Source organism: Haliotis rufescens, unplaced genomic scaffold, assembly GCF_023055435.1.
Source record: "Haliotis rufescens isolate VD_foot unplaced genomic scaffold, xgHalRufe1.0.p SCAF_2, whole genome shotgun sequence".
NCBI classification, from domain to species: domain Eukaryota; kingdom Metazoa; phylum Mollusca; class Gastropoda; order Lepetellida; family Haliotidae; genus Haliotis; species Haliotis rufescens.
Window position 1 is genome coordinate 59,226,960 of NW_025963890.1, and position 25,572 is coordinate 59,252,531.

At 38.4% G+C, this 25,572-nt stretch overlaps 4 protein-coding genes across 5 annotated transcripts; all 4 read right to left on the reverse strand.

Annotated features, from left to right (window-relative positions):
• Positions 1-1,049: 1,049 nt before the first annotated feature.
• LOC124143734 lies at positions 1,050-3,947 on the reverse strand. Of its 2 annotated transcripts, XM_048400271.1 has the most exons (5): positions 3,768-3,947; positions 2,884-3,340; positions 2,443-2,607; positions 2,091-2,330; positions 1,050-1,975 (listed from the first exon to the last, which is right to left on the reverse strand). In XM_048400271.1, exons 2-5 carry the CDS (start codon positions 3,331-3,333, stop codon positions 1,442-1,444), a joined length of 1,389 nt encoding a protein of 462 aa, XP_048256228.1. In that variant the 5' UTR covers positions 3,334-3,340; positions 3,768-3,947; the 3' UTR covers positions 1,050-1,441. The 2 variants fall into 2 exon arrangements, with proteins under 2 accessions (XP_048256228.1, XP_048256227.1); XM_048400270.1 differs by lacking the exon at positions 3,768-3,947 and having other exon boundaries at positions 2,884-3,372.
• Positions 3,948-6,949: 3,002 nt separating this feature from the next.
• On the reverse strand, positions 6,950-9,788 carry LOC124141906. The gene is made up of 5 exons (XM_046510123.2): positions 9,618-9,788; positions 8,814-9,270; positions 8,375-8,539; positions 8,023-8,262; positions 6,950-7,907 (listed from the first exon to the last, which is right to left on the reverse strand). Exons 2-5 carry the CDS (start codon positions 9,261-9,263, stop codon positions 7,374-7,376), a joined length of 1,389 nt encoding a protein of 462 aa, XP_046366079.2. The 5' UTR covers positions 9,264-9,270; positions 9,618-9,788; the 3' UTR covers positions 6,950-7,373.
• Positions 9,789-13,949: 4,161 nt separating this feature from the next.
• On the reverse strand, positions 13,950-17,133 carry LOC124141948. The gene is made up of 5 exons (XM_046510142.2): positions 17,028-17,133; positions 16,204-16,660; positions 15,196-15,360; positions 14,844-15,083; positions 13,950-14,727 (listed from the first exon to the last, which is right to left on the reverse strand). The coding sequence occupies exons 2-5, from the start codon at positions 16,651-16,653 to the stop codon at positions 14,194-14,196; spliced, it is 1,389 nt and encodes a 462-aa protein (XP_046366098.2). The 5' UTR covers positions 16,654-16,660; positions 17,028-17,133; the 3' UTR covers positions 13,950-14,193.
• Positions 17,134-21,093: 3,960 nt separating this feature from the next.
• On the reverse strand, positions 21,094-23,521 carry LOC124141935. The gene is made up of 5 exons (XM_046510133.2): positions 23,395-23,521; positions 22,781-23,237; positions 22,392-22,556; positions 22,036-22,278; positions 21,094-21,920 (listed from the first exon to the last, which is right to left on the reverse strand). The coding sequence occupies exons 2-5, from the start codon at positions 23,228-23,230 to the stop codon at positions 21,390-21,392; spliced, it is 1,389 nt and encodes a 462-aa protein (XP_046366089.2). The 5' UTR covers positions 23,231-23,237; positions 23,395-23,521; the 3' UTR covers positions 21,094-21,389.
• Positions 23,522-25,572: the final 2,051 nt, after the last annotated feature.

The following is a 25,572-nucleotide window of genomic DNA, read 5'->3' on the forward strand; positions in this document are numbered from 1 at the left end:
CGTTGTAGAAAATAAAGGGGTTGCGTACGAACTTTAATACCGGATGGGATTTTGAAACATGGCTCTTCTATATGGAAATATAGTAAGCAGTGTTTTCCATGATATATGTCAGAAACAAACTATTGCCCCGTTTCATAACATTAATCTAAGCATGAACATTTGCTGGTCTTTTAAAAGTTATAAAACGTATGATTAATAATAGTTATGTTGATTATACATCTTCCGACATGGAAAGGTGATTGTTAATTCAGGAAAAGCGTTCACCACTTGTGGAAAGTATCTCTCAAACACGTTGTTTACCTTCGTGTCTCCTCACACGCGAGTCTAGGACTCGGTTTCATTGAGTAGCGCAGTGTAGTGAAGCGAGTTTAGAAAGAATGTGTGACGTATTTACTTCGCGGATTGTTATGCTCAGTCAGAAGTTCCACTGTCAATGCAACAACATTACACGCCGATTTAATTTTCAAACCCAACATATTAGATGCAGAAAACGGTAATAGCAAATCACAGCAAATTTTGACTGAATTATGCGTGCTAAATGTGCGGTTACTTCACTGAACAAATTGAGATGAAACATGAATATATTTTAAGTATGTGAATTACGAACATACATATTTATGTCATAACGTTATTTCTTCACCTAATGCATGTATTCGGCCGCAGGTATTTACATTTGTAAGGTTATATAACTGCACATCATCTCAAGGTGAGAGGACAGCCCAGTGCATTTCAGTTCGTGGATGTTAGCATAAGTGTTTCATTATATCCGAGTTACAATATAGGAGTTTAAAATCATATGACGTGTGAATATGAATAAATTCACGTGAGTGCTCATAACTAGATCATATTATATATATGTGATTTTCTGTTTGTTTCTGGTTACTTTACATTCCAGCACGTCAGCTTAATGTGGAACTTCGTTGACTTTTAGTATTTGGTGAAACACACGAGCATGGTAACGGCACTGACAGATTCTAATTCACGACCAGACGATTTTCAAAGAAAATAAAGTATATGCAAGTCTTATTAGTTTGTTTTATTCATTCTTATTCAGTCTGATATGGAACATGTTAAAATGAGGTATGAATTGAAGGCCAATGAATTAGTTTTGTATACATTTTAATATAAACAATATATACAGCGTTTCACATAACAGGAAAATAACGTTTATCAGTCTCTGTCATTCGGTAGAAAACACACATTCTCAGTCACGCACTTTAATGACACATCATGCCCTCCCATTCACATAAAATATCTGGCAAGTTGTATGATATGAGATTCGATCTCGATGTTTTTCAAAGTTATATACTGATGAATTTGGCCTCTTATGTGCCAGTGTTTTCCAGAATGTCCTTTGATATATGGCATGTTAAACAAACCGTCCATATCTCCGTATCTGTTAGCATATATCACAGAATGTGCGTCAATGTTCAGAAACATTCTATACTTTGTCTGATGAAATTGTGCTGCCTTGTTTGAACACATGTCGAGCAGTAGATCGTGATCTCCTCAGACGTCTCCATGCGTAGTCATAGGACTTTATCATGGAGGCTGTTTTGACGTGGTATGATGCTCTTCTGTACACCACCCTCCGCATATAGACACTGCAGTCCTGAGACACAACATTGTTCACCTGAGCTCTGACAAGTTTGTTTCCAAGAAGCCGTGTTTCCCAATTAACATTTTCGGGAATATAGTGGCAGAACTTGCTGAAAACCACACACCTTCGTCCGTACCGGATGGACTGAACACCGATCTCATAGAGAGCTGGCTTATTGTTCTCAGACTTGAAGACTGTCTTCTTTCTGAATCCAGGGTTGGTACCCCGTCTTTTCTCCCATTGTGCATCCTGTTTGAGTGGGACGTCAGGGGAGATAACTTTGACCCACGGTGACCAGTCCATGTTTCTCAAGCTGAAGTTGTTCTCAAAGACTTCCTCTCTTCTCAGAAGAGGTGTCACAAACTTTGTTGATTTCTGGAATAATATAGTGTATTATGAGACTCCTTGACATGATCATAGCTTAACACAATGAAAACAAGAATTAAACAGTGTCATCGCGCATTTAAAAACAATTGAGAGAATATTTTACCTTGAACGATTTCTTTCTTGGCTTTCTGATGGATTTAGGTTTGGGCTTTCTGACTCTTTGAATGGATGTTATTTTCTTTAAGGTGGGAACCTTCACATCTTTCTTAGCGGCACTGATTGTAATCGTTGTCTTTGGTGGAGAAGGGGAGACAATTCCATCACGTAGGGATGTAAACATTCCTTCCATGTCTTTGCTGAGGGCACCATCAGCGCAACGGGCTCGAACCTCTTTCTCGTACACCTGATGAGGGCAAATAATCATTGATGAAAGGAGTTTTATAACAACGAATATCACACGATTAAAATGACAGGCTCTCTACGGATTTTAAAGTGGTGCAGTGATTTCAACTTACATGAAGAATCTCTGCCCCCTGTTCCCTGTAGCAGATGGCCATAAGGAAGTCAAAGATGTTTGTAAAGTTTTCCAATTTAAGATGCCGACCTCCTGTCTTGTTGGAAATGGTTTCGTAGAACGTCGTATTGTCCGTGTCGCACTGAACTCCATAGATTTTCACTCCCTGAAATTAATATTAATATATAGAATAAGTGAATAAACATCGTTGTGTCGAATTTACGATTGTTGTCGTGAAGTAAAAGCAAGGTCCCTGCACCTTTCTTATTTATTCATCATTTTCGGTTATGTCGAAGCCCAGATAACTTTACTCGGATAAATTTACGTAAGCCCCTTAAACGTCGACACAAAGGTGTTTGACCGTGGTGAGTGTTGTATTCTTATCATTTGATATATGTATGAAAATGACCACAACCTGGAAATTAATAGAAATTCAACATACCATTTCATCCAGAGTTTGTGTCTCCTTTCTCCAGTCTATTTTTAGTTTATTGGCTTTGAAATCTGGTTCGTGGGGCTTGTCGTCCCCGACGACGACGAGAACACGGTTAGATCCTGGTGTCCATGACAACTCCTCCCTAACTTGTCGGAGAACAAGCTCGTAACACTCGCCGTGGTCGTATGTGCCTCCTGTATCTTTAACGTTCATGACGAAGTCGCAGAGTTCTTTGACGTCAGTGGAGAAGTCGATCCACTTTGTGACATATGTGGATTTGGTACAGTAGTCACCGTGTGCGAAGACGGCGATTCTGACGGCGGGGATGTCAGCCTGGAGCCGCTGTATCATGTCCTGGAGTCGTCCTCTGACTTCAGCCAGACACTTGCTCATGGAGCCGGTTGTGTCAAAGGAGAAGACAATCTCCGGAAGTCCACCAGGAGGAAGCAAAGCCATATTGAATCTGTTGAAATATTCAAAACAACTGAAGTACATGTATACAAGAAGTTTCACTCTAAAAATTGATAGAAATTTAGAACAATTAACTCTAGCAGTGTAAATAATTAAAAAATGTTTTGAAAATCCGATTTTTTTCCTTTTTAATCTTAATTTTTATATTCTCAAAATTTCATAAAAGAATAGATTAACTTTTTAACAAGTCCATTAAGAAACAAGAATGTTTCTTAAAAATATTTGCACTGGTAATTTCCGTTATTATGCTATGATCATTTTTTATAGATATAAAAGAATGTGTTTCCATTATTAGTAAATATTTTTTCTTATCAAATAGATATAAATAGATAAGTTATTTGGCGACGATTTCCTCGATGTTATCAGAGGCGGTACTATATGTATATACACCATCACTGTTAACATGTTCCTCTAGTTACCCGTTTTGAATGGTGAGAGTAGTTATATAGTTCTTGTGCTATATTTCCACGCTGCTGTCAGACGTAGTTTATATCTATTCAAGTCTTTCAACTGTAGTGTATGCCAGTAGACTGATCTTACTCAGCAGCCCGCCAGCTTTTATACTGGCTGAGAGGCGACCAATGGGAGCTCGCTGAGACTTGTCTTGGCTGGCATGTTTGGACCTGTTCCGTGGTTGTGTTTAGACGAGCAGGCGATGTTCATGTCTATGCGTTTCAGTAGATGCCTCTGTTTGGAAAGAAACAAAATCAACTGCTTAATCAGTTGACGATAAATGTAATCGGGGAAATATTAAACATTTTAGACTTAGGGAAACGTGTTGTCATTGAATGTCTCATGTTCTGAATCGACGCGTGAAACATACATCCAGAAAAGCATGAACATACTCTCACAAATACATTGTTTATATCTATGCTCTTTACACTGTCTGTCGGAAGATATTTCGGTCGGAATCGGTATATACCCGCAATGTACAGAGTTTGTATATTGTAGATGACGTCATTGCTTCCTTGAATGCTTTACTCGCACAACAAACAATGGATTATATTCTCAGTAACTACACATAGGAATCTTGTTGATGTTTCTGAGGAATATACATTGTGAATTGACAGTGTGTATGTATGGTACTGGAAAATATCTCCCCTTCCAGTTGATTGTCCTTTGATTGTGTAAACCATTATGATCAAACAAAAGGTGTGAATATACATTGTTGTGTTCCATTTGGAGCATACTTTGTCGTATCAAACTTTCCCTCAGAAGCGTTCTTTTGTTTTATTTTTGAGAATATATGTCGGCCCTAAACGAATTCGCTATTTTGCAAAAAAACATATATTGGTATCATAACAATGAACACTTTCTCTGAGATATAATTCGATAAGAGTGAGTAAGTTGTATTTAACGCCGCTTTTAACAGTATTCCAGTTATATCACGGCGTGTCAGCTTAATGTGGGAGGAAAGCCCGAAGTGATTCAGGTCTCAATTCGATAAGAAGGCATTTTTAATTACTTTGTTCACGGATTCACGGACCATTTTTTAATACACGTGAAACAACATGATGTTGGTGTCTTTGGCAGTTTATTTCAGGAATAGAAAAAGTTGTTTTAAAATTCATTATAGGAAGTGATGTAAATTTTTGTAAAATCAAGAGCTACTTTCGTATTTTTTCTATTTCACGATACTTTTCAGAAAGCTCTTGTATACAATTTTTCCTTACATGTAATATATATTTACGTTTATTTTCAGCAACGAGAATACGTTTTAAAAATATATATCAATAAACCAATTTATTTAAAATAACAACATTGATCAGTTTTCATGACATACATAAATAATACTCTTGTGACCGGATTTGATATGAAGTATCAGCTGTACTACCGTGGCCAGTTTCCTTGATATATACATCTGGAAAATAATTTAAGTATTACCTGTTTTATATTTTCATATATCCTTAACTTCCATTCATCTTTTGGAAATATCTACACATGACATTGATCTTATTTTTTTTGAATGTTTAAGAAAACACCGATGCCTGCTATGCAGTGAGTTCACGAAAACGCCATATCGTAAGATGCAATGAAGCTGATGCAGCTATTGAATGGGAAGTCAAATAGTTATTTCCACACAACCGTTACAAAACATGCAATTAGATTATCGATTTCAGTTTCTGTATTTCAGTATGGGTCTGTCGCTTTGTAGAATATAAAGGGGTTGCGTACGAACATTAATACCGGATGCGATTTTGAAACATGGCTCTTCTATATGGAAATATAGTAAGCAGTGTTTTCCATGATATATGTCAGAAACAAACTATTGCCCCGTTTCATAACATTAATCTAAGCATGAACATTTTCTAGGCCTTTTAAAAGTTATAAAACGTATGATTAATAATAATTATGTTAATTATACATCTTCCGACATGGAAAGGTGATTGTTAATTCAGGAAAAGCGTTCACAACTTGAGGAACATATTTCTCAAACACGTTGTTTACCTTCGTTTCTCCTCACACGCGAGTCTAGGACTCGGTTCATTGAGTAGCGCAGTGTAGTGAAGCGAGTTTAGAAAGAATGTGTGACGTATTTACTTCGCGGATTGTTATGCTCAGTCAGCAGTTCTCCTGTCAATGCAACAACATTGTACACCGATTTAATTTTCAAATTCAATATATAAGTTGCGTAAAACAGGAATAGCAAATCACAGCAAATTTTGACTGAATTATGCGTGCTAAATGTGCGGTAAATATACTGTACGAATTGAGATGAATCATGAATATATTTTAAAGAATGTGAATTACGAACATACATAAGATGCAATTTGGTCCTATTATTTATGTCAAAGAGTTATTTTTCACCTAATGCATGTATTCGGGTATTTACATTTGTAAGGTTATATAACTGCACATCATCTCAAGGTGGGAGGACAGCCCAGTGCATTTCAGTTCGTGGATGTTAACATGAGTGTTTCATTATATGCTAGTTACAATGTAGGACTTTAAACTCATAAGACGTGTGAATATGAATAAATTCACGTGAATGTTCATAACTAGATCATATTATATATAATATATGATTTTCTGTTTGTTTCTGGTTACTTTACTTTCCAGCACGTCAGCTTAATGTAGAAAGTCGTTGACGTTTAGTATTTGGTGAAACACACGAGCATGGTTAATTCACGACCAGACGATGCTGACACGGACCTTAAATTAAAGCGAAAGAAACAGCCTATTTCAATATTCATAAGAAAACTGCTGAATAGTACTTGATCAATAATTTCATGGATCTATATTCTGTAGCCGAACATCACTGCACCTTTGAGCTAGAAATGGAGTAAGGTATTGACATGCGCTTCCAAGTCCCAATTATGTTGTCACTGAAATATCATGCTGGAAATCGTAACAAGAAGAACGGCTCTTCGTTTTGTTCCTTACGATGTCTTTACTCAAAGAGATATGGAAGTCGGGGATGGATAAGGGGTTGTGATATGAGTGAATGTTGCTATATGTCCATGTCAGGGCGCATTCAATGTAACTGAATCGAGACAAGGGAAAGTTGAGGTCTTCAGTGTGAAACAAACGCCACGTTTCGGGGGCAGGAGGACGCACTCTTGTAAGTAGACATTTTCAAAGAAAATAAAGTATATGCAAGTCTTATTAGTTTGTTTTATTCATTCCTATTTTGATATTGCACATGTTAACATGAAGTATATATTGTAGGTCAATGAATGATATAAATTTATATACATCGTAATATGAACAATCAAATATATACAGCGTTTCATATAACAGGAAAATAACGTTCATCTGTCCATCATTCGGTAGAACACACACATTCTAAGTCACGCACTTTAATGACACATCATGCCCTCTCATTCACATAAAATATCTGGCAAGTTGTATGATATGAGATTCGATCTCGATGTTTTTCAAAGTTATATACTGATGAATTTGGCCTCTTATGTGCCAGTATTTTCCAGAATGTCCTTTGATATATGGCATGTTAAGAAAAAACGTCCATATCTCCGTATCTGTAAGCATATATCACAGAATGTGCGTCAATGTTCAGAAACATTCTATACTTTGTCTGATGAAATTGTGCTGCCTTGTTTGAACACATGTCGAGCAGTAGATCGTGATCTCCTCAAACGCCTCCAAGCGTAGTCATAGGACTTTATCATGGAGGCTGTTTTGACGTGGTTTGATGCTCTTCTGTACACCACCCTCCGCACATAGACACTGCAGTCCTGAGACACAACGTTGTTCACCTGAGCTCTGACAAGTTTGTTTCCAAGAAGCCGTGTTTCCCAATTAACATTATCAGGAATATGGTGGCAGAACTTGCTGAATACCACACACCTTCGTCCGTACCGGATGGACTGAACACCGATCTCATAGAGAGCTGGCTTATTGTTCTCAGACTTGAAGATTGTCTTCTTTCTGAATCCAGGGTTGGCACCCCGTCTTTTCTCCCATTGTGCATCCTGTTTGAGTGGAACGTCAGGGGAGACAACTTTGACCCACGGTGACCAGTCCATGTTTCTCAAGCTGAAGTTGTTCTCAAAGACTTCCTCTCTTCTCAGAAGTGGTGTCACAAACTTTGTTGATTTCTGGAATAATATAATGTATTATGAGACTCCTTGACATGATCATAGCCTAACACAATGAAATCAAGAATTAAACACTGTGATCGCGCATTTAAAAACAATTGAGAGAATATTTTACCTTGAACGATTTCTTTCTTGGCTTTCTGATGGTTTTAGGTTTGGCCTTTCTGACTCTTTGGATGGATGTTATTTTCGTCAAGGTGGGAACCTTCACATCTTTCTTAGCGGCACTGATTGTAATCGCTGTCTTCGGTTGAGAAGGGGAGACAATTCCATCACGTAGGGATGTAAACATTCCTTCCATGTCTTTGCTGAGGGCACCATCAGCGCAACGGGCTCGAACCTCTTTCTCGTACACCTGATGAGGGCAAATAATCATTGATGAAAGGAGTTTTATTATGACGAATATCATAGAATTAAAATGACAGCCGCTCTACGGATTTTAAAGTGGTGCAGTTATTTCAACTTACATGAAGAATCTCTGCCCCCTGTTCCCTGTAGCAGATGGCCATAAGGAAGTCAAAGATGTTTGTAAAGTTTTCCAATTTAAGATGCCGACCTCCTGTCTTGTTGGAAATGGTTTCGTAGAACGTCGCATTGCCCAGGCCGCACTGAACTCCATAGATTTTCACTCCCTGAAATTAAAATTAATAAATAGAATAAGTGAACGAACATCGTTGTGTGGAATTTACGGTTGTTGTGGCGAAGCAAAAGCAAGGTCCCTGCGCATTCCTTCTTTATTCATCATTTTCGGTTGTGTCGAACCTCGGATAACGTTACTCGGATACATTTACGTGAGTCCCTTCAACGTCGACTCAAAGGTGGTTGACTGGTGAGTGTTGTATTCTTATCATTTGATTAATGTAGGAAAATGACCACAACCTGGAAATTAATAGGAATTCAACATACCATTTCATTCAGAGTTTGTGTCTCCTTTCTCCAGTCTATTTTTAGTTTATTGGCTTTGAAGTCTGGTTCGTGGGGCTTGTCGTCCCCGGCGACGACGAGAACACGGTTAGATCCTGGTGTCCATGACAACTCCTCCCCAACTTGTCGGAGAACAAGCTCGTAACACTCGCCGTTGTCGCCACAGCCTCCTGTATCTTCAACGTTCATGACGAAGTCGCAGAGTTCTTTGACGTCAGTGGAAAAGTCGATCCATTTTGTGACATATGTGGATTTAGTGCAGTAGTCACCGTGTGCGAAGACGGCGATTCTGACGGCGGGGATGTCAGCCTGGAGCCGCTGTATCATGTCCTGGAGTCGTCCTCTGACTTCAGCAAGACAGCTGCTCATGGAGCCGGTTGTGTCAAAGGAGAAGACAATCTCCGGAAGTCCACCAGGAGGAAGCAAAGCCATTTTTAACCTGTGGAAAATGAAAACACAACTATATGAAAACATACATACATGAAAGTATATTTGTAATATCGATTCAGTTTCATTATTAACCATTGCAGGGGAAAGTAATTTAATCAATTGTCTTGTTCATTGTAATGTTATCGTGAAATAAGACATTTGAAATTTTTCCTGTCAGTGTTTATTGAGAAATCACAATCTTGTTGTCTTTTCTAATTCAAAGTAATTTCCATTAGCATACATAACTATTTGTATTATATTTAGAAAACATGTCTTTACGTTACGTTACGTAAATTTATCAAATAATGGATCTTTTTCTTTAAAAATAGTTATTGTGGAATGTGTTCCACAAGTTACCTTTTTTGAATGATGACAGTAGATATTTAGTTGTTGTTTGTTATTTCCCCGGTGCTATTAAATGCCGTTTTAGATATACCAACGCTTTCCAACTGCTAGCGAGTGACTTGTGTGTAGACTGATCTTACTCAGCGAGCCGGTCAGCTTTTATAGTGGCCGAGGGGCGATCAACGGTATCTCGCCGAGACTTGTCGTGGTTGGCATGTTTCGACTTGCTCCGTGGTTGTGTTTTGGACATCAGACGATGTTCATGCCTCAGTGTTTCTTGTTCGTATTTCAAGCTAAACTGCTGTTTGAAAACGCGAACTAACTCAAATTATGAATGAGTTAAAGATAAAAGTGTTATCGGAGTTATTGACCATCTTTGATAGATGGCAAATTGGTCTAATTGATTAGGCGATATTCCGAACTAATACATGACACACACGTTCAGAAATACATTGTTTACGCCAAGCTCCTTACAGTGACTGCAGCTGCTATTTCGCCGTGCACAATGCGTGGAGTTTGTAAAATGAGTGGATGACGTCACTCCTTCGCGGAATAAACGTTTTATGCTCAGTGATAACGAATAGGAAAAGGTTTTATGTTGCTGTGAGATATAAATTGTTGTTGATGAATGTTTAGTATGCACGGGAAGGAATACATAATGCCTTCCTGTTTGGTCATCTTTAGACTTTATAAAGCATTAACTTGCTAATTGGAAGGAACGCATGTTTGATCCAACAAACTGTGTATAATTTTAAGCGTTGCTGTGTATACATATGCGATGCGTTGAAAAGTTCCTGTGTTACATTTTCGAGTCTATATGGCGGCTCATCAAGAATAGATCCTGTTTTGATGAGCTTCTTCGACGTAATTTAACAATACCACAAAAGAGAAAAAGTAATGCTGTAAGGCTTTTATTATTACTTTGTGTACTTATTCGACGACCAAACATTTTCTTCTGCGTACCTTATTTTAGTAATAAATAAACCTTAAAGACGGTGACTATAGGAAGAACTAACAATCACCTTTTCTTTGTTTTTTTCTTTATTTCATCATGGGCTCAATATCTTCCTGAAAACACTTAAAAGTATGATATTTTAATATTATTTCAACCACTGACCCTACGTTTTGAAAAAAATCCCTAAACCCAGTGACTCAAAGTAAGGGCGAAACGTGGTCTAGTTTTCATGAAATTAATGTTATTAGAAGTACTTTAGCTACATGCTTCCATATGAAATATCAGTTATTATTATGTAGTAAGTGTTGAAAAACTGTTTATTCCCATATACAAATTGATATTTCAGTCGAGTGACATATAACGCTTTATTCTGGAACTACTTCCTCAAAGACAATCATTACAGATTAAAATCATGAAATAAAATACATAATCACACACTCAGTGAAGTTTTAGTAAAATGTGACTCGGTTGAACCATAAACTACCCATTTTAGCTGTGTTGTATTACATTCAAAACGTGCTTAACGTCAGGTTAAATGTAATTAGGAGAACAGCCCGTCAATTAGCCCTGTTCGAGGATTTCCATTTTTCGGCACCTCTGATTACAGGTTTCTATCGAAACCCGTCTCTAATAAAATACACAAGGTAAGTCCTTAATTTGGCATCTTAGAAAAGTAATAAGGTTTGCTCTATCCCCATGTGTATTGTAATAATGAATAGTTTTGCCCTGAACTATTATAACGAAAGCGTCCTCGTGCTATAACTATGATTTCAGTCTGTCATGCAGACCCTCAAACAAATATATCCAATACAGCCAATGCAAGTCTTTAATGTTTGGTAAGTTTAGATTACTGAAATATCAATATCTGAAAATGAAGAAAGTCTGTTGGCTCTTTTTTATTATATATGTTTTTAATTTAACAACTGTTTCTTCTGCAAAATATGTTCATTTCAGAAACCAGATGTTAGATAATGGTTCAGAGCAAAACTTTAGTACACTACACATGGGGTGGAGAAAACTATAGTTCTTAAATGGAAAAGATTCAATTTGTTGTTACAAATATAATATTTTCTGGTTTAAAGATCATTTGAACGTATGATCAGTAGGTTTATATGAATCTTTCGACAGGATACCGTGTCTAGTGTCTAGTAAGGAACCGCCTCCGTGGTCTTGTGGTAGAGCGTCCGCCCGGAGAGTATACAAAAAGACGTTAAAAGATTGTACTTGTGGTTACCCTCTCTGGCGCTCGGCATTAAGGGGCTAAAGCAAGGACTGGTGGCTCGGAGTCAATATACTGTGTCTGAGTGGGGTATTCATGTTAAACTGCGGCATGGTATCTCAGTGAGCTAGCACTATAAATCGGCATCGGTCCGGACTAGTACAAGCAGCCACACACACATACACGTGCATGCACGTCGCTATATAAGTGCAATAATTTTGGACGTGACGTTAAACCCAATTTCACTTCACCTTTAGTAAGGAACCGCGTTCATGGCTTCAGGAGCAGTCTCTCAAACACATTGTTTACGTTTCTTTCTCCTCACACGTTCATCTAGGACTCGGTTTCATTGAGAAGCGTAGGGCAATGTAGCAAGTTGAAAAGGAATGTGTGACGTATTTACTTCGCGGATGGCTATGATCACCAAACATTTCTGCCTGATGGCGACATCTCTATTTTGGAGGTTCTTTGGTGAACTTTTCATGAATTAGTTATGAAATAATCATACACATTGATTTTAGTTTCAAAGTCGGAAATTTAGATGAAGAAAATTAGGAATACTATTATGAAGTAAATATTGACTGGATGAGAAACTCATTATATAAACTGTTTGAATTTATTCGCCATGATATATTAATGGTTATATGACAGCCGTCAACTTAAGGTGGTAATATACATATATCGCTATGGTGGATCAGTGGAGCACGGGTATGGTGCTGACGGTCTCTTTCCATTATGACGTATATACTGTTTCAATAAACATACTTCATGAATATGACTGCTAATTACTACCTAACGTTCCTATATTTGTTTTCAAGGTGAAGTTGGAAACGGAGTTGCAGTAGTCAAAATGGGAAAAAGACGAAAACGAATTCCTTGTACTGTCCATGTACAAGTCATCCGTGTCAAGTAACAAGTGTCATTCAATGTCATTCAATGTCATTAAGCAAGTGAAGGTCATGTTGTGCGCCTCACACTGCACTTGAAAAATATTGAGAGTAGCTCACACTATATGCTTAAACGTCACATAGACCATGGAATTGGTGTTGTGTAAGGAAGACCAGGTTCAGTTTTATGAAATGTTAATTTTTTTTTTTCAATAAGGTTTGAATTATCAAATATTTCCGAACCATATATTAAAATTGGGACAATCTTTGTGCCAAAATGCTTATCACATGCATGTATAACAAAGAGGTAAATTTATGTTTCGTGTCATCAATGATTTTCAGTGGTCCATTCATATAATTATTCCACAGCTATTTGCCCTTGATGCCAAGTGGAATTTATTTCGGCAGAACATATAGGCTGGTTATTCTCTTGCATTGACAATTTATATGTTTTAATAATGCAAACATAGCTTTGGTTGCATTTTTCACGATCATGTTTATTGTTATTGTGAGCTCTTTAACGTGTTTCTCGGTTAGGTATTCTCCGAGATTCTTGTGAAACATCAAAAATAATACCTGTCATTAGATATTGTTTATGCATAAATGGGCAGAGTACAGGTGCATGACCACTGGTAGGCTCATTTTACGGATCGGGTGATCAGGCTCGCTGACTTGGTTGATGCATGGATCTGCGTGGATCGATGCTAATGATATCAATCACTGGATTGTCTGGTCCAGATTCGATTATTTACAGACCGCCGCCATATAGCTGGAATATTGCCGAGTGCGGCGTTAAACAACAAATAAAACAAAACAAATATTATACGATGCGGTATGAGATAAGACATATGCGTGTTTTCTAGTCATGGGTTTTAACGTGGCTGACTTGAGTATTGCAGGATCTGAAGATGTTTCTCATATACACGCCTTTGTATCATATCATTGTTTATTCTTTGTGAAAGCATATGCAAGTTTCGGTAGTTTGTTTTATTTATTCCTGTTCTTACACAGAGGAAAGTGTTTTATGTACAGGTGAACGTGTACAATATTTCACACATAACCGGTCACTGACGTTTATCAGTCATTCGGGAGAACACACTTCTTCAGTCACGCAGGGGCGGTCGGGTAGCCTAGTGGTTAAAGCGTTCGCTCGTCACGCCGAAGACCCGGGTTCGATTCCCGACATGGGTGCAATGTGTGAAGCCCATTTCTGGTGTCCCCCGCCGTGATATTGCTGGAATATTGCTAAAAGCGGCGTAAAACCTCACTCACTCACTCACTCACTCAGTCACGCACTGTACATGTAATGACACATCATGCCCTCTCATTCACATAAATGTTCTGGCAAGTTCGTACAATATGAGATTCGACTTCGATGTCTTTCAAAGTCAAATGTACAATACTATTATTAATAATTACGAACATAGCACACTTTATCTCAGCAAATTCCGGAATGTCCTTTAATATATGGCATCTGTAGAAAACGTCCATAATTTCCGTTTCGCTTTTGATATGTTCAGAAACATTCTATACTTTGTCTGATGAAATTGTAGTGCCTTGTTTGACTACATGTCTAGCAGTAGAACGTGATCTCCTCAGACGCCTCCAAGCGTAGTCATAGGACTTTATCATGGAAGCTGTTTTGACGTGGTATGATGCTCTTCTGTACACCACCCTCCGCACATAGACACTGCAGTCCTGAGACACAACGTTGTTCACCTGAGCTCTGACAAGTTTGTTTCCAAGAAGCCGTGTTTCCCAATTAACATTATTGGGAATATAGTGGGAGAACTTGCTGAATACCACACACCTTCGTCCGTACCGGATGGTCTGAACTCCGATCTCATAGAGAGCTGGCTTATTGTTCTGAGACTTGAAGATTGTCTTCTTTCTGAATCCAGGGTTGGTACCCCGTCTTTTCTCCCATTGTGCATCCTGTTTGAGTGGGACGTCAGGGGAGATAACTTTGACCCACGGTGACCAGTCCATGTTTCTCAAGCTGAAGTTGTTCTCAAAGACTTCCTCTCTTCTCAGAAGTGGTGTCACAAACTTTGTTGGTTTCTGGAATAATTAAAGTGTATTATGAGACTCCTTGTACTGGTCATAGACTAACACAATGTAAACAAGAATTAAACAGTGTCATCGCGCATTTAAAAACAATTGAGAGAATATTTTACCTTGAACGATTTCTTTCTTGGATTTCTGATGGATTTAGGTTTGGGCTTTCTGACTCTTTGGATGGATGTTATTTTCTTTAAGGTGGGAACCTTCACATCTTTCTTAGCGGCACTGATTGTAATCGTTGTCTTTGGTGGAGAAGGGGAGACAATTCCATCACGTAGGGATGTAAACATTCCTTCCATGTCTTTGCTGAGGGCACCATCAGCGCAACGGGCTCGAACCTCTTTCTCGTATACCTGATGAGGGCAAATAATCATTGATGAAAGGAATCTTATAACAACGAATATCACAGAATCAAAATGACAGCCGCTCTACGGATTTTAAAGTGGTGCAGTTATTTCAACTTACATGAAGAATCTCTGCCCCCTGTTCCCTGTAGCAGATGGCCATAAGGAAGTCAAAGATGTTTGTAAAGTTTTCCAATTTAAGATGCCGACCTCCTGTCTTGTAGGAAATGGTTTCGTAGAACGTCGTATTTTCCGTGTCGCACTGAACTCCGTAGATTTTTACTCCCTGAAATTAATATTAACATTTATCATTTAACTTAAGCATTTATCCATGACATAAGCTTATGACATAAAAACATGTATGACATACCCCATTGACATAAGTATGCAAATTAGATATGCAAATTAGATAACCGGAAGAGTGAGCGGTTTGATTTGAAACTATATATTATAAGTGAAGTTACACCAGAGATATAATCAGATTACACAGAATCGTTGTTGTTACCGTTATTAAAGTTTCAATTATTCTGCAAAAGTCTGTTCAATTATTTTGTTTAAAATAATCCGAGGAACTTTTTTTCTCAGGGAATTGTTTATTTTGGTTTACATGGCTATGGAAAACATGTATCACTACGCACGATCTATACGTAAGATTTCGACAAGTTGCTGATGTTAATGTTTAATGCAATTATTCCTTAATTTGGAAGCAAAAATGATAAATAGAATTCATCACTCGTGTTTTTTAATATGGGAAATATCAACCTCGTCCCGTTAATCGGTATTTGCCTCGCCAAAGGCTCGGCAAATACCGATTAACTAAGACTCGGTGTGATATTTCCCATATTAAAAAACACTCGTGATGAATGCTCTATATAGAATAAGTGAATAAACATCATTGTGTCGAAGTTACGGTTGTTGTCGCGAAGTAAAAGCAAAGTCCCTGCACATTTCTTCTTTTTTCATTATTTTCGGTTGTGTCGAACCCCGGATAACTTTACTCGGATAAATTAACGTAAGCCCCTTCAACGTCGACACAAAGGTGTTTGACCGTGGTGAGTGTTGTGTTCTTATTATTTGATTTATGTCTGAAAATGACCACAACCTGGAAATTAATAGAAATCGAACAAACCATTTCATTCAGAGTTTGTGTCTCCGTTTTCCAGTCTATTTTTAGTTTATTGGCTTTGAAGTATGGTTCGTGGGGCTTGTCGTCTCCGACGACGACGAGAACACGGTTAGATCCTGGGGTCCATGACAACTCTTCCCTAACTTGTCGGAGAACAAGCTCGTAACACTCGCCGTGGTCGTATGTGCCTCCTGTATCTTCAACGTTCATGACGAAGTCGCAGAGCCCTTTGACGTCAGTGGAGAAGTCGATCCATTTTGTGACATATGTGGATTTAGTGCAGTAGTCACCGTGTGCGAAGACGGCGATTCTGACGGCAGGGATGTCAGCCTGGAGCCGCTGTATCATGTCCTGGAGTCGACCTCTGACTTCGGCGAGACAGTCGCACATGGAGGCAGTAGTGTCAAAGGAGAAGACAATCTCCGGAAGTCCACCAGGAGGAAGCAAAGCCATGTTGAATCTGTTTTAAAATTGTTCATTTTAATTAACATGTTTCTTTATGTTATTTTTCGTAAAGTAATTTCTTTATCTTTAATACATTTCCTTCACAAATTTGAAAGTTGTTTTCTTTGCAAAGCCCATTTTAATTTATATAGACATACGCCCCGTGAAGATCCGGGGCGTAAAAGGCACGTTTGCTTGTCGTAAGAGGCGACTAACGGGATCGGGTGGTCAGGCTCGGTGACTTGGTTGATGAATCGCAGTGTTTCATGGTTATGACTCGATTATTTACAGACCGCCCTCATATAGCTGGAATATTGCTGAGTGCGGCGTTAAACAAAAAAAAAAAGGAACATTAGACAAACAAGTACTGTTAATGTGATTACCTGTTTTTCTTTGATTAGTGACGGTAGTTCGTGAACTATGGTCATTCGCTGCTGTGAGATATGGTTTATGCAATAAAGTCTCTCAACTGCAGCTGCGTATGCTATGTGTGCTGAATGATCTTACTGGGCGAGCCCGCTAGCTTTTATACTGGCTGAAAGACGATCGATGCCGCCTCGCTCAGACTCGTTTAGACAAGTTTAGACATGCTCTGCGGTTGTGAAAATGTTCATGCCTCTGTGTTTCTCGACAGTGTTTCAACTTAGGCTTTGCTTATGAAAACAAAACGAACTAAAATTCGTGGATGAAAAAAATGTTGTCTTGTCTGTATCGAACATATTTGATTTGGGGAAAAGCGGGTCATACAGAACTGATATATGAAACATATGTTCAGAAACAGTTGAACGTACTCTCTCAAATACGCTGTTTATACCAGTGCTCCTTACACTGTCCGTCGGTAGATATTTTCGCCATGAGCGGTAGATATCTGCAGTGTACAAAGTTTGTATTTTGTGCATGACGTCATGCTTCGCGGAATGTTTTACTTGCTCAGCGAAATATGTGTCTGACTCAATGTTAGTATCAGGGCATAATTTATATATTTCTGATACATTTGTAGTCAGTTAGTTGTTCATTAATACATGTGTTGGACTAGAATAAATGGAACATTACATTATACATGACTGACGTACATGTAGTGTATCATTTGGTTATCTAAAACATTAACAAAATAACAAGGTACGTCTATATTTCGTTCATCTCTATTGTACCTATAGGTTATTGCTGTGGTTAGTTTAGTGAATAAGCCATCTTGTTACATATACGAGACAATACCTGAAAAATATATAACCACTTTCCACGAGATATATTGGTAAAAGACAATGGACAGTTCCCTTGTGTAATAATAATATTCGTAGTTTGATTAACGTGGGGCTCTTCATGATAGAATTGTATTGTGCACTTTAAAGTTCTTTGATAGGCATTTCGAAGTTTGAGTACCTTTACCAAGTAAGTATAAGAATTTATGGATGAACAACTTCTTTATTACAATTAAGAGCGACGTTTCGGTGTAGGTTCTAACACCGTTATCAAGCAAATGATATACCGAGTGTGGTTAGCAAGTATATATACAAGTAAAATTTTAGGAGGCAATGTTTATACAGTAGAGTAGATATTGTTATAGTGAAGTAGAGAAGCCTGTTATGTACACACAAGGGTAGTGACGACAATCATCGGTGAAGTCAAAAATAGGAATAACACATACATTAAAGCAGATATATTGACTGGATAAGAGAAATATGGTGATAAAATGATCGTACAAATTACAGGTATTCAAAGTGATTCATTTAGGTGTTTAAAAACGTAAAAACACATACATTAAAGCAGATATTGACTGGATAAGAGAAATATGGTGATAAAATGATCGTACAAATTACAGGTATTCAAAGTGATTCATTTAGGTGTTTAAGAACGCAATAACACATACATTAAAGCAGATATTGACTGGATAAGAGAAATATGGTGATAAAATGATCGTACAAATTACAGGTATTCAAAGTGATTCATTTAGGTGTTTAAAAACGTAATAACACATACATTAAAGCAGATATTGACTGGATAAGATAAAATATGGTGATAAAATGATCGTGCAAATTAAAGGTGTCAAAAGTGATTAATGTAGGTTTTTAAAATAGTAATAACACATACATTGAAGCAGATATTGACTGGATATGAGAAATATGCTGATAAAATGATCGTGCAAATTAAATGTATCCAAAGTGATTAATTTAGGTGTTTAAAGGTGAGGTGAGGTGAAATTGGGTTTAACGTCGCGTCCAAGATTATTGCACTTATATAGCGACGTGCGTGCACGTGTATTTGTGTGTGTGGCTGCTTGTACTAGTCCGGACTGATGCCGATTTATAGTGCTAGCTCACTGAGATACCATGCCGCAGTTTAACATGAATACCCCACTCAGACACAGTATACTGACTCCGAGCCGACCAGTCCTTGTTTTAGCCCCTTAATGCCGAGCGCCAGACAGGGTAACAACAAGTACAATCTTTTAACGTCTTTTTGTATGACGCGGCCGGGATCGAACCCTGGACCTTCCGCTCTCCGGGCGGACGCTCTACCACAAGACCACGGAGGCGGTCTAGGTGTTTAAAATAGTAATAACACAAACATTAAAGCATATATTGACTGGGTAAAAGAAATATCGTGATAAAATGATCGTGCATAAATAAGAGGAAGATACATAACTTACAAGAAGTGCGAATGCAGGTAATGCTTCTAATTACGAAGCATTAATAGATTCTCAGCCGATGACTGTTATTCAAATCGTTCAAACAGACTACATGTCTGTAAGTCTGTTTGTCTGTCAAATTGTTTCATGTATTTATAGTTACATGTGTGTGTGCAGCTATGTCATAAGCATGTGTTTATGAACCATTATCAATCATTTACGATACCAGGACTGGTGCTCGTGAAAAGGGTGAGCTCATCCTCTCCCACCGATGGCACCTGTCAAAAACACATGCACATGCACATGCAAGTCAAGTGTTCACCTGAACAAACACGGAAACATATGATACAAGTCAAAATATGAAAGTGCATCGGACATAATTTTGGTCAGTGGTGCGACAAATTTGAAAATGACCTCCACATACCTACCAGCATTTAGGAAGCCTCATTAAGGCATGAAACATGATCTGGTATCGTCCACATTAGTACTTTCGTATTTTAGTTTTACGATTAGTGTAAATATGTCAGATTCCTATCGTTGGTTTCACCTTGTTATATACACTTTTGAGTATGCTAATTGACCTTCCTAGCCTTGTCTGGTGATTACTTCAGAACTATATATCCGAGACGTATGGCTGTTTCAGAGAGGATAGTGAGTGAGAGCTGCTTTGAAGAGAAACTTACATCGACACTAGATCACGGAAGCGGTCCGAATACATGTAGGAACCTAAAAATAGTCGTTATGTTATTGTGTTGAGACATATCTAATACGCGAAGAATGATCAGTCGAATGTTAGACTATGTGATTGGTCTTTGTTTATGTTGTTGGACGTTATCGATTTTAACCCGATTCTTGTTGATTTCAGAAGTATCTTCAGCTACCCATATTATCGTTCCCTGTCAGGTGTTCCAACTCTAGCTCACGTGTCAAAATAATAATTTGTGTTACATTGATATTTGTAAAAGAAATGCTACATCGTATAAAAGTAGTAAATACTGTATAAGACTATCATCATGTGATGTTTCAGTTAAATAGGGTTCGAACTATATAAATAACATGAGGTAACATGTGCACATTACTTAATGTGCTAAAGTAATCACTGAATATGAGAAGCAAGCACTCCCTTAGTCTCTTTGCAAACAAACTGATAATTCTAAATCAGAATATCAGTTTTAAACAATCTCGGCCCTTGTGTGGCTTTTTCGAGTAAGACAACACGTAGGCACTGCAGTTGACAAATTATGATGGATTCGCATATTTGTTTTAATCATCAGGAAGTCTATATACCACATTATAACCGTTTACCTAACATAGCGAAAATAACAGTGAACAACTTGCCGGATATAAATGCACAGTTCACACAGTTCGCAGCGCATGTAAAGGGAGATAACTCGTAAACGACTATCCTGAGTGGCAATGTGAACCAAACTGCTACGGGCATGGACAGTAACACAAAGTGTTTGTATATCAGTATATATCTTTTTTTCCAACTACAACTATGCTCTCTTTCCGTCGTTCACCCGTCAGGTCACTGTTATTGTACAAAAGTTTCGATCGAGTTCAGGACTTATAAGGATTTAAGTTGTATCACTTGTATATCGCATATTTTTTGTTCCAAACTGTATTCTTTACAATTCGTTACTGTGTGTCAGCACGCACACACACACACACACACACACACACACACACACACACACACACACACACACACACACACACATTATATATATATATCGCTAAACATATTCTTTCACGTTGCATCATAAAGCTTCCCATTTCGTACACCTCAAAGTGTCTGCAAAAAAACCCCATTAACTAGCACATTTAAGTAAAAACGTTTATTCATATTTTCATAGTGAATCTCACTTAACCATTAACTGTAAACAATAAAAGAAATACAATCTTTCACTAATATTTAACATGCTCACAGTCAATCGGACGCGCTGTTTATCACTCACGCACTGTAAGACATGCAATGTTCTATCCTTCACATTAAGGAGCAGTATGACATGAGACGAGGTCATATGTCGATTAAGCCATATGAAGTCAAACTAAAAGCTCGCATATTATCTGTCACTTCTTAAACAGTGAAATAGTCAATGTGAGGGATCAGTGACTATTACATCTTGTCAGATGAAATCGTGCAAGTTTGTTTGTTAACATGTCGAGCACCTGAGCGTGATCTCAGACGCATCCAAGCGAAGTCATAGGACTTTATTAAAGCGGCTGTTTTAACGTGACTTGAGGCTCTTCTGTACACCACCCTCCGCACATGGACACTGCAGTCCTGCGACACAACATTGTTCACCTGAGCTCTGACAATTTTGTTTCCGAGAAGCCGCGTTTCCCAGTTGACATTATGAGGAATATGGCGACAGAACTTGCTGAATACTACAAACTTTCGTCCGTATCGGGTGGTCTGAACACCGATCTCATAGAGAGCTGGCTTATTGTTCTCAGACTTGAAGATTGTCTTCTTTCTGAATCCAGGGTTGGCACTCCGTCGCTTCTCCCATTGTGCATCATGTTTGAGTGGAACGTCAGAGGAGATAACCTTGACCCACGGTGACCAGTCCATGTTTCGTAAGCTGAAGTTGTTCTCAAAGACTTCCTCTCTTCTCAGAAGTGGTGTCACAAACTTTGTTGGTTTCTGGAATAATGTAAGTGTATTATGAGACTCCTTGTACTTGTCATATCCTAACACAATGTAAACAAGAACTAAACAGTGTCATCGCGATTTAAAAATATATAAGAGAATATTTTACCTTCACTGATTTCTTTCTTGGCTTCCTGGTCGATTTAGGTTTGGCCTTTCTGACTCTTTGGGTGGATGCAGGAGGTTTCTTTAACTTTGGACCCTTCACATCTTTTTTGGCGGCACCGATTGTAATTGTCGTCGTTGGTGGAGAAGGGGAGACAATTCCATCACGTAGGGATGTAAACATTCCTTCCATGTCTTTACTGATGGCACCATTACTGCAACGGGCTCGAACCTCTTTCTCGTACACCTGATAAGGGCAAAATTCATTGATGAAACGAATCTTATAACAACGAAATTCACACAACTAAAATGACAGCCGCTCTACAGAAGTTATAATGAGGTTAATTTATTTCAACCTACATGAAGGATATCTTCTCCATGTTCCCTGTAGCAGATGGCCATGAGGAAGTCAAAGATGTTTGTAAAGTTGTCCAATTTAAGATGCCGACCTCCTGTCTCGTTGGAAATGGTTTCGTAGAACGTCGTATTGTCCGTACCGCACTGAACTCCGTAGATTTTTATTCCCTGAAATTAACGTTAATAAATAGAAAAAGTGAATAAACACCGTTGTGTCGAATTTACAGCTGTTGTCTCGAAGTAAAATTCTCGGTCCCTGTACACTCCTTCTCGGGTGTGTCGAACCTCGGATAACTCGAAGCAATTATGTTGGTCTCCTCAACTTCGACACAACAGAGTTGGACTGTAATGGGAAAGGACACAACACAGAAATTAATAGGAATTCAACATACCATTTTATTCAGAGTTTGCGTCTCCATTCTCCAGTCTATTTTTAGTTTATTGGCTTTGAAGTTTGGTTCGTGGGGCTTGTCGTCCCCGACGACGACGAGAACACGGTTAGATCCTGGTGTCCATGACAATTCCTCCCCAACTTGTCGGAGAACAAGCTCGTAACACTCGCCGCTGTCGTAATCACCTCCTGTATCTTCAACGTTCATGACGAAGTCGCAGAGCTCTTTGACGTCAGTGGAAAAGTCGATCCACTTTGTGACATATGTGGATTTGGTACAGTAGTCACCGTGTGCGAAGACGGCGATTCTGATGGCGGGGATGTCAGCCTGCAGCCGCTGTATCATGTCCTGGAGCCGTCCTCTGACTTCGGCGAGACAGTCGCTCATGGAGCCGGTTGTGTCAAAGGAGAAGACAATCTCCGGAAGTCCACCAGGGGGAAGTAAAGCCATGTTGAATCTGCTTAACAGGCCGAAAGCTTGCATATTATTATTTCAATAATCAAGTATTTCGAGTACATTTATCTTAGGCAACGCTGTTTTCGGAATGCATTGTACAGTTATGTTATAAATTATCCCGTTTAATTGATCCTATGATTTGTATAATAACGAATTACCTTTTATATTGATATGTTGTACACACAGGGTAGTTTATGTCAGCTGACTGATCTTACTCAGCGAGTACCTTAGCTTTTATACTGACTGAGAGGCGATAGCGACGAGCCCGCGTTGGCTTGTTTCGGTCTGCAGGTTCAGACTCGCTCTGCGGTGGACTTTTGGATATTTGACGACATGTTCATGTCTCTGTGTTTTTGCCCGTGTTTCAATGGAGGCTTCTGTTAAAAACAAAGGAGCTCAAAGTGATTAATCAGTTTACGTATAACGTAGTCGGGGAGTTACTGCACCTATTTTATTTCAGGAAAAGTGGTCTTTTTGATTCGTGCTTGTTCAGAACTGAGGTATGAAACACATTCAGAAACGTTTGAGCATACACCTCAATACGTTGTTGATAGCAATGCTCCTTTCACTGTACTTTGGTAGATATTTAAGCCGTATATAGTTTGAGTCTGCAATGTGAGGAGTTTGAATAACTGGGCATGAGGTCATTTCTTCGCGGAATATCTTATCAAGCAAAATATTAATGTGACCCCAAATGAAAATAAAAAATATATTTTGAAGCCTCTGTTACATTTTTATGTTTCTTCATTCATATTTCGTCTGTGTTGAGGGAATTTCATCATACGTTACAATTATATTGTTATCATTAAATACAGCATTCGCGTTATGATTATTTCAAGTCCGTCTATCTGTCGGTGTTTCACCTCAGGCCCCTGTTTGAAGTTCCTGTGTGGCATGAGTCCGTGTTCCATGAAGGCATGAACATACTTCAACTTTGGCCTCTGTTTCAGAGATGATGGTTCAAACATGCTTTCAAATATATTGTCATCAATCAATCAATCAAGTTTATGTCGTAATTCAGGCCACATAGTACAGTTGTAAGATAAATAACATTTTAGGTCACATGTCCAGATCATATGCCATCTCAATATGATATATCAGCACTACTACACTGACCAGTTCCATGTGATATATTTGTTCAAAGGTTATTATTCCACATTGATCATTTCACTTTTGAAATAAATTGAAGCCCGCATCAAACACATCACCACCGAAATTTCTATTTCTTCCATTTGTAGCCACCACCAAAAATGGGTGAATACTCAGTTTATTTTCCCCCCGAGAGTGTCTCAGTAACATTATCTGACCAGTGGTCTAACCATGTATAAGCAGTATATTTCTGTTTATCTTACGCATATGGGTCTAAGCTACAAGAGGAAGACAGTTCATAAAAAGGTATTTTGCAATAGGTGTATACATTTTGCAGAAACACGCAGAGCATAAGAAATAAAGCAGGATCAATATTAATCATGATACCGTGTATACTGTACCGTGATTTATATACATGTGAATGAGACTGTTCAGTTAGGATAAGCGTTCTTGGCTTCTGAGACGTATCTCTCAAACACTCTTTGTTTACATTAAGTTCCCCACGCGTGTGTATAGGACTCGGTATCGCAGTGCAGTGTGACAAGTTTGGCAAGAATGTGTGACGTAATTACTTCGCGGAATGTGATCCAGTAATCAGTTGTGCCCGGTTGGTCACATGTCCACAGATAACGGGTGAAAGTCCACTTACTACATACCGATATGGTCTCTGGCTTACTTCCAAAGCCATTCTTATATCAATAGAAATAACAGATCTTACAGCAAATATTGACCTGAATAGATAAATGAGATTAATGGTGGCGACTTGTGTCCGAATATCATTTGCCTTTTTCACATACAAATAATTTTATGTTTAAATCAGTGGTGTTGAAATTTAAATACCAATCATCAGATAATACCCCCAAATACATTTCATCACCATTTGTGCATAATACAAAATACTTACATAAGAATATGTAGGATTAGTATTGTAGCATTTCGTATGAAATTCATATAATTAACCTGAGAATATCCTTCAATGCACACCACTCCCTACAGTCATGATAATATCCCGGCTAGAATAGGTCTTCAGCAACCCATGCTTGCCGTAAAAGGCGACTATGCTTGTCGTAAGAGACGACTAACGGGATCAGGTGGTAATTAAGACTCGCTGACTTGGTTGATGCATGTCATGGTATCCCAATTGCGAGGAACGATGCTCATGATGTCAATCACTGGATTGGCTGGTCCAGACTCGATTATTTACAGCCCGCCGTCATATAGCTGGAATATTGCTGAATGCGGCGTTA

Coding starts and splice junctions, on each gene's coding strand:
- LOC124143734 (XM_048400270.1), bottom strand. CDS start 3,372: ATGTACTTCAGTTGTTTTGAATATTTCAACAGATTCAATATGGCTTTG. Junction 2,608..2,883: donor CACAAACTCTGGATGAAATG/GTATGTTGAATT, acceptor TATTAATTTCAG/GGAGTGAAAATCTATGGAGT. Junction 1,976..2,090: donor CAAGAAAGAAATCGTTCAAG/GTAAAATATTCT, acceptor ATATTATTCCAG/AAATCAACAAAGTTTGTGAC.
- LOC124141906 (XM_046510123.2), bottom strand. CDS start 9,263: ATGGCTTTGCTTCCTCCTGGTGGACTTCCGGAGATTGTCTTCTCCTTT. Junction 8,540..8,813: donor CACAAACTCTGAATGAAATG/GTATGTTGAATT, acceptor TTTTAATTTCAG/GGAGTGAAAATCTATGGAGT. Junction 7,908..8,022: donor CAAGAAAGAAATCGTTCAAG/GTAAAATATTCT, acceptor ATATTATTCCAG/AAATCAACAAAGTTTGTGAC.
- LOC124141948 (XM_046510142.2), bottom strand. CDS start 16,653: ATGGCTTTGCTTCCTCCTGGTGGACTTCCGGAGATTGTCTTCTCCTTT. Junction 15,361..16,203: donor CACAAACTCTGAATGAAATG/GTTTGTTCGATT, acceptor TATTAATTTCAG/GGAGTAAAAATCTACGGAGT. Junction 14,728..14,843: donor CAAGAAAGAAATCGTTCAAG/GTAAAATATTCT, acceptor TAATTATTCCAG/AAACCAACAAAGTTTGTGAC.
- LOC124141935 (XM_046510133.2), bottom strand. CDS start 23,230: ATGGCTTTACTTCCCCCTGGTGGACTTCCGGAGATTGTCTTCTCCTTT. Junction 22,557..22,780: donor CGCAAACTCTGAATAAAATG/GTATGTTGAATT, acceptor CGTTAATTTCAG/GGAATAAAAATCTACGGAGT. Junction 22,279..22,391: donor ATGGAGAAGATATCCTTCAT/GTAGGTTGAAAT, acceptor TGCCCTTATCAG/GTGTACGAGAAAGAGGTTCG.